This window comes from Capricornis sumatraensis, chromosome 6 (genome assembly GCF_032405125.1).
Source record: "Capricornis sumatraensis isolate serow.1 chromosome 6, serow.2, whole genome shotgun sequence".
Lineage (NCBI taxonomy): Eukaryota > Metazoa > Chordata > Mammalia > Artiodactyla > Bovidae > Capricornis > Capricornis sumatraensis.
Window position 1 is genome coordinate 112,488,282 of NC_091074.1, and position 13,783 is coordinate 112,502,064.

General features: G+C 49.9%; 1 protein-coding gene across 2 annotated transcripts in view; it reads right to left on the reverse strand.

Moving 5' to 3' along the window:
* Positions 1 to 13,420: 13,420 nt before the first annotated feature.
* The window catches only part of WHRN (whirlin), an 89,278-nt gene continuing 88,915 nt past the window's right edge, over positions 13,421 to 13,783 (reverse strand). For both annotated transcript variants that reach the window (XM_068974362.1, XM_068974363.1), the window contains one exon: positions 13,421 to 13,603. In XM_068974362.1, coding sequence (XP_068830463.1) covers positions 13,421 to 13,603 — 183 coding nt within the window. The remainder of the gene's footprint in view (positions 13,604 to 13,783) is intronic.

A 13,783-nucleotide genomic window follows, 5' to 3' on the forward strand; every position in this document is an offset into this window, starting at 1 on the left:
AAACTCCACAGCTAGGCTGCACTCCAGCCTCTCTGTCCTCAGCATGCTTGGAGAACACGGGGGGCTCCTTGGTGTCCCTGGGACAAACGTACAGTGCTCCCCCTCTTCACTCAACCCCACTTCTTCTCCCTGGGGACTTGCAGTCACCCTGCAGATCCCAGAACCTTGTGCCCTTTTTGCGGACTTGCCAATTGGAATTAGACATTGGGTCTGCTTCCCAGGTAGCTATGGTGGTAAAGAATCTGCCTGCCAATGCAGGAGACATAAGAGACGCCGGGTTAGGAAGAGCCTCTGGAGGAGGAAGTGGCAACCCACTCCAGTATTCTTGCCTGGAAAATCCCACGGACAGAGGAGCCTGGCAGGCTACAGTCCATAGAGTCGCGAAGAGCTGGGCGTGACTGAGCGCAGTCTGCCTGACAGCTGGGAGCTCTGTGACGCGCACCACTGCATCCAAGTGCCCAGCACAGACCCTGACCCGCCGGAGAAGCGCGGCGGACACCTGCTGGCTGATCTTCTGAATCTAGCCTGTCGTCCCAGCCTTGTTTGTGGCCCTCACAGTCACCCAGTGAGGCTGACATAACATCCCCAGTTTACAGATAAACAGAGGCCCCAAGAGCCACAACAACTTGCCCACAGTCACAAAGCTGGTGAGTGCCGCTGGAGATTCAGACACGCAAAGACCCAAGTCTTAACAACCATGCTTGGTGCTCACACTGTATATACTGTGCAGATCGCTAATAATCCAGGCACCAGAAAATCAGGAGGGGAGCTGATAACCAGCGAATGTTCTGACTTTATAAGGAGGCTCTGGTTCCTCACAAAGCCTTTCGGTTTTCTAAAGTGCTTTCTCATCCTTTATAGCATTAGATGCTTGAGAAACACCTTGGGAAATGGGCAGGACAAGGATATGATTTCATCATATGCATCAGGAAAACAGAGGCCCAGAGATGGGTCAGAAGCAAAGGAGCAAACACAAGCCTTTGGCCCCTACTGCCAGCAACTTAGCAGCAGCAGCAGCCAGGGTTGAGCACCTTCATCAGAAGCACGCCTGGAGGGCTGCCTGCAGTTCTCACCACAGGAGCCCAGGAGCCCTGGCTATTTGTTCCCTCAGCCCCTGGGTCACAATGCTCTAACGTTCTGATGGCTATTTCTCACTCACACTCCCTACTCCCCGCCTCCACAATCATTCTTAAGCCCCACCTAAATGCCTGGCACGTTAATCAGGCTGGAAAGTGAATCTCTTTCTTCAAGCCTTCCGATGCCTCCCAGGACACAGCGCAGGACATGGCCCAGGATCCAGACGGGCGTTGCTGGCTGATGTGATGAGCCCTGGACAGTCGCTCCTTTATATGATGTCCCGAGGCCCATGGGGTACCGGGGGACCCGCAGGCTTCTCAGCCATCCTGAAGGAAACTGTGCCTGTTATTTCATCCTCAGTCCCTCTTTGAGCTCTCTCCTTCCCTGGGGAAGAAATGAAAACCCACCTTGAGGTCACCCACTGCTTCCTGCCCAGGTTGCTGAATTTGCTCCTATCGTTAAAATTCACAGGGGTGAGGAAGCAGGAGAGACTTTCAGGAGTGGACCCAGAACTGATGGAAGCATGGCTTGGGAAGCAGAGACCCAGTTTCAGCCTGTGTGATGCTGGACAAAAGCTTTTCCCTCTCTTGGCTCTGGATCTTTGAGGCTTAATGGGATTCTCTCTGAGGTTATCAGAGTGGCCTTCTATCATGAAATCTCCTGGGTTCTTTGATTCCACTTGCCCACACAGGCAGAAACACCAAGCTGATGGGAGGCTGTGAGGAGCAGGGGTTCAGGGCACATGGGTTTTGTGAATAATCAGAGGCCTCCAGGGTCTCTCTTGGAAGTTGTGTGGCCTTAGACAAGCCACTTAACTTCTCTGAATTCCAGATTCCTTATCTATAAAATGGGGCTTTACAGGATCTTTGGTCAATGAGACTACATACCCTAAAGCCATGGCCAATGCCTAGGTGGCACAGAACTCATGAATAAATGACTTTGGACATATCTATGAAATGGGTTCATGGCCTGCTCCTTGCAGGACTGAGTTTAACTTGCCTGGCTCTCCTAATATTAGCCACAGATCAAGCTCTGAGTCCTTTTCACAAAAGGCAGCAGCCAGCCCTTCTGACCAAGTGGAGAGAAATGCTGCTACCTCCCAGGGATTCTTCTCCTTGTGGCCCCCAAACCTGGTCTGGGGATCATTGACCCAGCTAGAAACTGTGTCCTCACCCTGAATCATTAAGGAGGAGAAGAAAGGTCTTCCTCAGCCAACGAAAACACAGGTTATATAGGAGAGTGTGCTCATATTGAGGAAAACACACTCATGCTCACACACTCACTCACTCAAATTTATCTTCCACGGAAAGAGTTCAACAACAAAAAAATGTGCATGTGCTGGGAACACATCGCTAACAGGAAAATTCTGTTGTGCACCTATTACATAAAGGCCCTTCCATGGATTAGAAACTCATTATTTAATCCTCATACCAACCCAAGGAGGCAGGAATTATTATGCCCATGTCCCAGGAGAGGAAGCTGGGTTTGAATCAAGTTGTCTGAAACCAGACACTACGATCTTGATCACTTTGCAGCTGAATCTTACAGTAGGTGGAAAGGTGGGAAACAACCTCGGTGTCCAATAACAAGGGATCATTAAAAAGATAAATGATGAAAAAAAAAAGATAAATGATGGCATTTCCACTCAAAGGGCTATTGTACAGCGAGGAACAGTCATATTGTAGAAGAATATAACGTAATGCAGAAAACTGTCATATGTTAAGTGAACAAGCCAATTAGAAAATAATAAATATCTAATTTGAGTCCATTAAAGAAAAACACAGTAAAATATGGAGGAAGTGGAGGGAAGGAGGGAAACAGGAAAAGAAAAAGAGAATTCCTCCGAAATGTGTACAATAACTATTACTAGGTACAAAACTAAGGCAAATTTACTCTTTTTCCTTATGCGTATTTTCTAAAAATAACAGCTATTTTAAAAGTAAGAGTAAAATGAACTTTCACTATTTGGTAAAACAACAAAGCAAGACAAACACAAGCCCCTGCTGCACAGCTGTGCAGGTCTTCATTCTGATGTGACCTTGGTCCTGACCTGCTCAGTTTCCCTGCCTGTGAAAGCTGGGAAGGCTGGGCTCTTCCAGGGCCTTCGCAGCTCTGACATTCTTCGGCACCCCCATCCCACATCTCCTCTCTTCCTCTTTTTAGACTCTGACCTTGCGCTCTTTCACATGGCTTACTCATGAATAAATAATACACAGCCATTATGCAACATGTAGGATTATGTGAAGATCACAAAAAGGAAAGGAAGCAATCCCAGCCTCAGCCTTAGTCTAAACCTCTCGGGACACGGCATGTGCCGTCTCATTGGAACTTCATAATGAGGCATAACGTGACAGACAAGGAAAGACCCAGACAGGTTATACAATTTGCCCAAAGTCACATAGCACAATAGGAGCAGAGCTGGATCTGCACCCACAAGTAAAGTGTTACCCTCCAAATGAATCCCTGATTTGAGGGCAGAGGGGCTGAAAGTAGCCTCCTGACCCCTGAGGTCCCTCCTTGGTCCTTGATCCTTGGCTGTGGTCCCAAGACTAAGAAGACTCACAGCTAGGCGTCCAAGTCTGGCTTTGGATGCCCACAAGAGGCTCAGCTTGGAGTGAAGGATGTGAGGAATGCTGGTGAGGCTCTAGGGAGGTGGTCCAGGATCACCTCTGGGGTCAGGCAGTCTCTCCCTACAGTCTAGCTGGAGTTTGGCCGACACCCGGCAATGAAGATCAGACTGAGATGGGACTGCAGGCTGGAATAGAGGAGGGACCAAGAAATTAAAAATGTGAGAGAGTGGGGGCTGAGAGGCCTGGGTCCAAATCTGGTGGTTCTGACCCTAGATATGTTTCCAAACATATTTTCCACAGCCTCATCTACAGATGGAGGGTAGCACTGTCCTCAGGGCCTTGCTTATAAGGAAGCATGGCTTGGGAAGTGGAGTTACAGCATAGTGTTTGCCAGGCTTAGCACATGCGCTCAGAAAACCAGGGGCCCTGTTAAAAGGGTGAGATGAATGGAGACAGTAGCATGGAAGCACATAATATGTAAAATAAATAGCTAATGGAAATCTGCCGTATGACTCAGGAAACTCAAACTGTAACAACCTAGAGGGGTGGGAAAGGGTGGGAGGTGGGAGGAAGGTTCAGGAAGGAGGGGACATATGTATCCCTATGGCTAATTCATGTTGTGTATAGCAGAAATCAAACCAATATTGTAAAATAATCATCAATCAAGTAAAAATAAACAAATATAATTTTTTTAAAAAAGAAAACCAGGGACCCTGTTAGCTTTCTCCTGGCTCCCCTGATCAACCAGAGCTTCTTCCCAGCTGCCCTGCCCCCAGCTCACCCTCCAATCTCTTCAGCACATGCTGCTGGATAAAGCTTCTTAGAGCATCATTCTGACCAAGCCATTCCCTGCTTAAAGGCCTTTGGTGGCCGCTGTCACTTTCAGGTTAAAGGCTAGACATTTTGGCTTGGAATTCAGGCTTGTAACAACCTGTTCCCAAGTCAGAGGGCTGTTGCATTGCACCACTCACATCACAGACTAGCAGCCTCATCTCATAAAAGTTACATTCCAAAATTCTACACTTCAGGGGAAGAGTAATGGGGAGCAGGCCTTGGCCAACTTTGGCTGTCATGCGAAGGCCAGTCTTTCATTACCCAATACACTTCACATGCAGCTCTCTTTAAAAACAGCGGGGCAGGAGGGGTGGGGGGGCTGGGAATTCCCTGGCAGTCCAGTGACCAGGACTCCATGCTTCCACCTCAGGGGGCCTGAGTTTGATTCCTGGTCAGGGAACTGAGATCCTACATGCCCCATGGCTCAGTGAAGAAAGAAAGAAGGAAGGAAAGAAAGAAAGGAAAAGAAAAAGTCCTGAACCGTGGCCTTTACTAATTTCTATAATATAAATGCCCTTACTATGGTCAATTTCATGCTACCAACACAATATCACTGAACACAGCACTGGGAAGAGATACATACAATCAGCTCTCACCAGATGACACACCCCTGCAACATCCCAAAATAACAGCAGACTAACCCTGAAGAAGAGCTGTGTGAGCTCAGGTGAGTGACTTAACCTGTCTGAATCTGGAGCTTCTCATTTGTAAAATGTAAAACAATAGCACTCATCTTATGGCAACAATGTGAACACTAGTTGATCAACAACAGTATACAGGGTACCTACCATGTGGTAGAGCTCTGTACTAGGCATGGAGAGGGTGACTGGGAACAAGATGCAAAAAACTCCTGCCTTCCCAGACTTTACTTGATGCAGTAAAACCTTTGGCACAGCAGCTGGAAGATAGCATTCTGTATTATTAACGGTCTTATTGTTGTTATGCCTTCCTTTCTGTGGACCTCAGTGTCCCCACTGCCAAACTTAGAATGTAGCCTGAACAAAACTTTCTATGATGCCACCTCACTTGAGCCTTAAAATGTCATCACCACTCCCATTTTGCAGAGAGGGAAACTAAGGCACTCAGAACTGAAGCCAGGCTGGGGATTCAATCCAAGGTCTTCTAACTCCCAGGCTTTAGATCTGTCCCACCTCCCTCCCAGACTGAGGAATCACAAAAAGGCCTAGAATTCAGCTGGTGACTCAGCCGGATGCTGGAAAAAAAAAAAAAAAAAACAACTCTTTCTTTCCTACTTCATGGGGGTACACTGAAATGTCTTCGGTGTGCACCACTTTCCAAAATACCCTCTCAGCATGCCAGCCACATTGCCAGGACCATTCCCAGTCTCTCTGGAAACGTTGGCACTTCTGGTGGACTCTGTGGACTGATGGGAGCTGATGAAACCCCCTTGCAAGAAACAACTCAAATCACATGTTTCAAATGCAAACTTCTGGACTTTGGGCCTTTGCCTAAAGGCCTCACATGGGCATCTTCTCCCTCTTTCTGAAGAACAGAGACCACCCCTGAGAATAAATAATCCTCCAAAGACCATAGGGTCCATCCCCTATTGGTAAGTAAGCCAGACTTAGGGCCCCTCAAATGTATAGGTAGCAATTCTGTTTCTTGACAAAACGAAACCAACAGCCAAAAAAATAAAATCCACCAACTCCAAAGGAGGTGCCTGGAAATGGCTCTTTGGAAGTCCCTCTGTGTGTCTAACCCCAGTCCTTCATGCTTCACTTTCAGTCATTTCTTCTCCTTGCGTTCTAGAGGACAGGAACAATGTCTCTTATCACTGCAACCTATCTCAGCTTCTTTTCTCAGCTCCAAAATAGCCCAGTCTTATTATCAGCAATGTTCCTTTCCAACTTTCTTAACTTTGAAGCAGACACTTTCCAAATGTAGGTAATGATCCGTGCCAAACTGTTATTTCTTTCAAGAAAGCCAGGGAAAGGAGCAGGGAAGAGTCTTGTCCAAGGTGGTGCAGTAAGAAGGCTCCGGCTCTGCTTGTGCCAGACCCATCACACAGGGGAGAAGCTAGCTCTGCGTCTGCCCCGCTGCGCGCCCTTGGGCAAGTCTCAGCTCCTCTTTGGGCCTCAGTGTCCCCACCTTCGTAACAAGAGAGGCTGGCCTTACGCCTGCAGTCCGCTCCAGATCCCACCACTGTCACAGTGGTCCACCCTCATGCTGGGCCTTGCTCTACCTCCCTACCCCTGCCAAAAAGAGGAAAAGAAACTTGCGTTAGTTGTCCGGGGAGGGCGCGCGGCTCGGGGTTGTCAGGCTGCGCAGGTTGTTGCCGGGTGAGCGAATATCACACAAATCCCAGGACAGACAGAGAAGTCCCACCTCCCGGGTAACCACAACTACACGGGCCACACCTCCAACCCAAACACAGCCAAAAACCCAGCCAAGGCCCACCCCCAGATTCCCTCGGGACCCCTCCCCTCCCTGTGACCAGCCCCAGTTGAAGAGAGAGGGAGAGAAAAAGCCAACGCCCCCACTGCGCGGAGGTGAAAACTGAGGTCAGAGGGTGGAACCGAGGCCGGCGGAGTTTGGACTCGAACCCCATAGCCCATCCAGAGCTCCCTCCCATTCCCGGAGCGGCGATCGGTCTCCTTCTCGAGCGCAGGGGTTTCCACGTGGGAGAGGCCGAAAGGTGCGCGGTCCCTGAAGATCGGAGCCCACCGACGCTGTCCACTGTTCCTCCCCATTCCCCGGATGGAGAAACTGAGACCCAGCAAGGGTCCAGGACCCGTCCTAGACCCACCGCGAGCCCCTCCCCGGGTCTCACCTGCCGGCTGCCGCGGCGCGCGGGTGGTTTCCTGGAGTTGAGCGGCAAACAAAGGCCTCCAATCCGGGCGCGGGGCGGAGCGGCGATGTTTTGCATAATCTCGAGACCGGCCTATGACGACCCGGGCACGGCCCCGGGAGGCGGGGTTTCTGGATGTTCCACCAATTGCTGAGAGGTGGCAGTCTATGTCCCGCCCCAAGAGGTTTGGACGTAGGCTCCAGGCTCCGGGACTGAAAATCTCAAATCTGGGAGATTGCGTGTTCTGAAACCCGCCCAGCCGCAGATGGGAGACTGAGGCGTCTGGAGTTAAGACGTTTGTAACGGGTTTCACAGAACCACAGTGAGGAAGTATCCATGAACTCTGATGGCGGAAGCGAATAATAAACACGACAGTAACGATAATAAACTTTTCTAGAGCCCTTATGTGTCAGGCACGGTTGTAAACTCTTCCAGTGTCTGATCCTTGCCTATAAGGTAAGTAGGTATTATCACTACCCCTCAAGTGTATTCTACTCGAAACCATCTTTTAGACAAGCAGGCAAACGCAGGCCTTGGGCAGAGATGGGAACTTGCCTAAGGTCCTGCAGTGAGAACGAGACAAAAATAATCCATTGTTCAGTGAGAGTGCACCGGAAAGGATGACAGTGTAAGGTGTCAAACTGGCCTAGGCTCTCGCCCCAGTTCTGCCGCTCGCTGCCACTGAACTTCAGGTAAACGGGATTCTTAACTTTCACCTCACAGGGTTGCTGAGGGAGTAAATGAATAAACATCGCACCAGGCCTATAAGAAATAAATCAGTGACAATAATTTAAAGGGCTCCTCGACCAGTCACATTTGACAGGGGCAAGGGCGTGTAATAGGCCCGGAGACAGGAAGTGATCTGCCTAAGGTCTGGTATCCAGCTGTGTTACAGCACAGTTCTCTTTCCTTTTGGTGGAAAGCTCCTCCCGGTCGCCCAGGTTCGGTGACCCCCTACACACATATCTAATGGTAATCATAATAACAGCTTCTATGCACTGAAGGTTTACTCTGTCCCGGGAACAGACATTATAGCTACTCCTTACAATAGCTCACAAGTTATTACCTGGTGGTTCAGATGGTAAAGCATCTACCCGCAATGCGGGAGACCGGGGTTCGATCCCTAGGTTGGGAAGTTTCCCTGAAGAAGGAAATGGCAACCCACTCCAGTATTTGCCTAGAAAATTCCATGGATGGAGGAGCCTCGTGGGCTACAATCCATGGGGTCCCAAAGAATTGGACACGACTGAGCGACTTGATTTACAATAGCTCACAGTTTAAATATTTTAAACTGTGAGCTATTTTAGACTTTAAATACTTCCAATTTAAAGATGAGAAAATTACAATACCAATTATATGTGTAATATGAAAGAAAGAACTTGTTTACAAAATAGAAATAGACTCATGGACACTGAAAACAAAAGTTACCAAAGGGGAAAGCAGGAGAGGGATAAATTAGGAGTTTGGGGTTAACAGATACACACTGGGTGAGTGCTGAATTGCATCAGTTGTGTCCGACTCTTTGAGACCCCATGAACTATAGCCTGCCAGGTTCCTCTGTCCGTGGGATTTTCCAGGCAAGAATACTGGAGTGAGTTGCTGTACCCTCTTCCAGGGGATCTTCCCAACCCAGGGATCCAACCTGCGTCTCTTATGTCTCCTGCATTGGCAGGTGGAACCTGGGAAGAACAACAGATTCACACTACCGTATATAAAATAGATAAACAACAAGGACCTGCTAAACTATATTCAAAATCTTGTAATAACCTATAATGGAAATAACCTGAAAAAGGGTGTATATATATATATATATGTATGGGGTGTGTGTGTGTGTGTGTGTGTATTTACATAACTGAGCACTTTGCTGTATACCTGAAACTAACACAACATTCCGTTTAAAAATTAACAAATACGGTGATGGAAAAAAAAGAAGAAATATGAGGCTCAGAGAAGTTAAGTGATTTACCCAAGCTCACACAGCCAGGGAGTGGTGGAAATAGAATTTGAGTGCAAATGTCAGGCTCTGAGCTCTGGACTGCCTGAGGTGTGCCTTGCCCTCTGTCCTTAGGACCCTCACAGAGGGCTACTCCAGCCCTCATCCTGCATTCTCCCAAGCAGAGAGGGCTCCAAGTGGTTTGAAGGCCAGCCTGGCACTTGCTCGGGCAGGCCCAGTCTCAAACCAGAAACTTGCCCTCTTGCTACCTTCTCCTTCATCTAGCAGCAGATCCTGAAGTTGTCTAGCTGTACCTACCTGCTTCCCTCAGCTCTGACACTATGAGTAAAGACGTTAGGGCCATAGACATATATGTGGCCAGAGGGACCTCTGGCTCCTCACTCTGCCAATATCCAAGCTGCCTTAGCCCACTGTTTTGGGTCCCTTCAAAGGCAATAGGACATCTGCTTATTATCTTGGAGCTTCACATGGTGAACCTCAGGTAGCCGTGGGTCCAAATTTTTCCTCTACCACTTACTAGCTATGCAAATTTGAGCAAGTAACTTGGGCTTTCTAAGCCCATTTACAAAGGTATGTTTTTAAGCTTAAAATTCCACTGGGAGGGGGAACCCTCACAACCAATGGCCTACAGTCCCGGAGTCAGACCCAGGTATTTCAGAACCAACAGTTCCAGAAACTCTTTCTTGTTCTTTTTCAGAGAACAAGTTTGGGACCGCAGGCAGCAGTTGCCAGGAGTTCCCAGACCTCTGGGGTTGGACTGAGTCGGGAGATGGCTAGTTCAAGACACAAGAAGTCACAACCTGTCCTGGAGTTCGTAGAGCAGGCCAATCAGTTCAGTTCAGTTCAGTCATTCAGTCGTGTCCGACTCTTTGTGACCCCATGAATCACAGCATGCCAGGCCTCCCTGTCCATCACCATCTCCCGGAGTTTATTCAAACTCATGTCCATCGAGTTGGTGATGCCATCCAGGCATCTCATCCTCTGTTGTCCCCTTCTCTTCCTGCCCTCAATCCCTCCCAGCATCAGAGTCTTTTCCAATGAGTCAACTCTTCGCATGAGGTGGCCAAAGTACTGGAGTTTCAGCTTTAACATCAGTCCTTCCAATGAACACCCAGGACTGACTGGCCTGAAATTCATACCGCAAGTAGGTAACAGACAAAAAACTCTGGATTCAGAACAGATCCACAGAGACTTGGGCCTAGAAAAGATGTGCTTTATAAGGTCAGAGGGCTCCTTCTTCACCATCATTCTGACTGCAGTCATCTCCCTGGGGCAGACTCTGAGCCTGGTACTCAGCCCACACACTGCATCCCAGCCTCCATCAGAAGCGAGTAGCAGTATCCCCATTGTATTTATTTCCTGTGGCTGTTGTAACAAATTACCACCAGTTCATGGTTTAAGACAACACTAGGCCTTCCCTGGAGATCCAGTGGTTGAGATTCCATGCTTCCACTGCCAGGGGTGTGGGTTTGATCAGCGAAGTGAGATCCTGAATGCAATGCTGCTTGGCCAAAAAAAAAAAAAAAAAAAAACAACCTATAATGACACTAACTTGTTCTTCCAAAGAGAGGTCATAAGTCCAAAATCAGTCTCACCTCGCTAAAGTCAGGGTGTCGGCAGGGCAGGTTTCTTGGGCAGGCTCTCAGGGAGAATCCATTTCCTTGCCTTTTTTTCAGGTTCTAAATGGCCACCTGTGTTCCTGGGCTCATGGTCCTCTCCTCCATCTTCGAACTGCATCGCTGCAACCTCTGCTTCCCTCATCACACCTTTTCCTCTCCTACGTCAAACCTCCCTCTGCCTCCCTCTTACACGGACCCTTGCGATTACATGGGGCCCACCTAGATGATCGAGGATGACCTCTCCATTTAAATGCCCTGAATAAGCACATCTCTCTATGCCACAGAAAGTAACATTTACACATAACAGGAATCAGGGTACTTCTGGGAGCCGTTACTCAGCCTACCACACCCATAGACTGGGAACTTGGGTTCGGAAAGGTGAAATCACCTGCCCGTGACCACACAGAATGCAGAATTTGATGCCAGGAGATCTGGGGCCTGACAAAGCCCTCTTGCAGCCAGGTGAGGGTTATTCCTTGCAGGGGTACCAGGATTGGAGAGGGGCATACAGAGTCCCATGGGAAGGGCTGGGGTTTTGGGGGATACTGGCTGCTTCAGAGGTCAAATGGAAGCCAGGGCTCTGGCCTCCGGACTCCTTAAGCTGGGGAGGGGACAGAAGCAGCTAAGAGCAAGATCCAGTAAAAATCTGTAGAATCAACAGCCCCCAACCCATTTCTAGAAGATCCCTGGACATGGCTGGACAAAGCAGGACTTTTCAAACTCTTCTTTCTGCAGAGAAAGCCTGGGGATAGAGGAAGTGGGCACTGGGGCTGGTAGTGGGGCCCTCTCCTCTCTGCCCTCTTCCTGTGTTTTTGCTTCTAATACCCACTGCCCTTGGCTCCTGCACCAGCCTCGTGTGCACAGGTAGGAAGCGACTGTGAAGTCACTGCCTCTTCCCTGTCCCCAGACCTTGTCTAAAGAGTGACAGCTTGAAGGCCCTGTCCGCTTGCCCTGAGCGGAGACAACTCTAAGTGGAACTTACACTCCAGTGTCCCCGGTGGGATCAGGCTGCAGCTGTCCTCCTAGGACTCCGCCTGAAATCACCCCCTGCTTGTGTTCCTCACCTTCGCTTCTGATTCACCCGCTGCTTTACCAGCCTCCCTGCACACTGCTTCAGTGAATCACCTGCACACACATCCTCGTCTCAGAGCCAGTTTCTGGGATCCGCCCTAAGATAGGCCACCTCTGTGCGCGCGCGCGTTTGTAATTTTATTTACTTATTTAGTTTTGGTCGCACTGGGTCTTCATTGCTGCTCAGGCTTTTCTCTAGTTTCGGCCAGCGGTGGCTACCCTTCGGGCCGTGCGCAGGCTTCTCACTGTGGTGGTTTCTCTCATTGTGGAGCACGGGCTACAGGCTGCAAGGGCTCTGTAGTTGTGGTTCCTGGGCTCTAGAGCTCAGGCTCGATAGCTGTGGCTCACAGGCTCAGTTGCTCTGAGGCATGTGTCAACTTCCTAGACCAGGGATCGAACCCTTGCTTCCTGCACTGGCGGGCAGATTCTTTACCACTGAACCACCAGGGAAGCCCCCTCTCTGTGTTTTCAAACATTCATGCACGTTGTGCATTCTGTCTCATAACATACCTGCGTATTTTAAATATTCTTATATAAGTTTCAGGGGTACAGCATTATTAAAACCTATATATACCTGTGCATTTTGATCTAAAGATGTTATCTATAACCTTCAGGGAAGGTGTTCCAAGACGTGAGTGTGGCTCCAGTGCCCCTACAACACACTTTGTGTGACCCAGGTTGAGCCACAGGAGGCCAGGGAAGATGTGATGTCCTGGGTGCCTCCATCTGTCCCACCCAACCCTCTTTCCACATCAAGCCCAGCCACACAGGCAGGCCACATAGCACGCTGGATCCTAACCTTGTTCAGATCTCTTTATTGAAAAATTAAAGTCATAAGCTCTGTATATAAATACGCTGACACCGCTGGTCACCTGCAAGGCCTCTGGGATAGGCTGGGGGTGCAGTGGGAAGCTGGGGTCTTGTGCTCCCCAGGGGTGTGGGATGGAAATAAATAATAAATACCATGGAGGATGAGGAGCTAGGAGGAACAGGGGTGTGAATGGGGGTGCTCGATGCTTATTTGTGGCACTGAAGGTCCTGCAAGAGGCCCCTCGGGTTGGGGGCCGTGTCCACGAATTCTGTGACTTCATTCCAGACAAAGACTCCGGCATCGGGGGATAGGCCAGGTCCTAGCTGGCCAGGGAGCACTAAACCCAGAGTTACAGGCCCTGGGAGGCTTCAGGTGAAGACACAGGTGCTCCACCCTTCCCTTTTCTTTCTCCCCTTCCTGAGGTTTCACGCTTGTATTGAGCGCCTACTGTATACCAGGCATTGCATTATACCCTGACTTGACCTTCTGTTTGCCTCGCCCAGCTCTCTTCTCCTGGTTCTGGTCCAAAGGGCCAGTATGGAATGGGGGGAGGGATGTCTTCCTGCTACCCTGGCCATGCAGCTCCAGCCCCCGAAGGAGCTCAATAGTGCCAGGAGGGAGGAGGGACCAGGGCTAGGGGCTGGGCAGCGATGGGAGGCCCTCCGGCCTCGGCCCCTAGAGCAGCACGTTGAACTCGGTGACCAGAAAGTCGATGTAGTCGCGCTCCTTGGTCTTGAAGGCCTCCGCAATGATGCGCGCGGCCTCCCGGTGCTCCTTGCCCCGAAGCGTCACCCCGTTCACTTCCAGGATCACATGCCCCACCTTGAGCTGCCCGCAGTTGTGGGCTGAGCCGCCTCGCTGCAGGAGTGAGACACAGGATGTGTAACCTGGGACACCCTAGGGCTGGCCTGGACTGCCCCCCACTGCCAACCAGGGAGCCACAGTCTGTGTGTCCACGGCCCTGATGAGGAAAACTGAGGCTCGGCGAGAGCCAAGTGCTATGAGCCTGGGGCTGCCTGTGGGTGCCGGGTTGCCTCT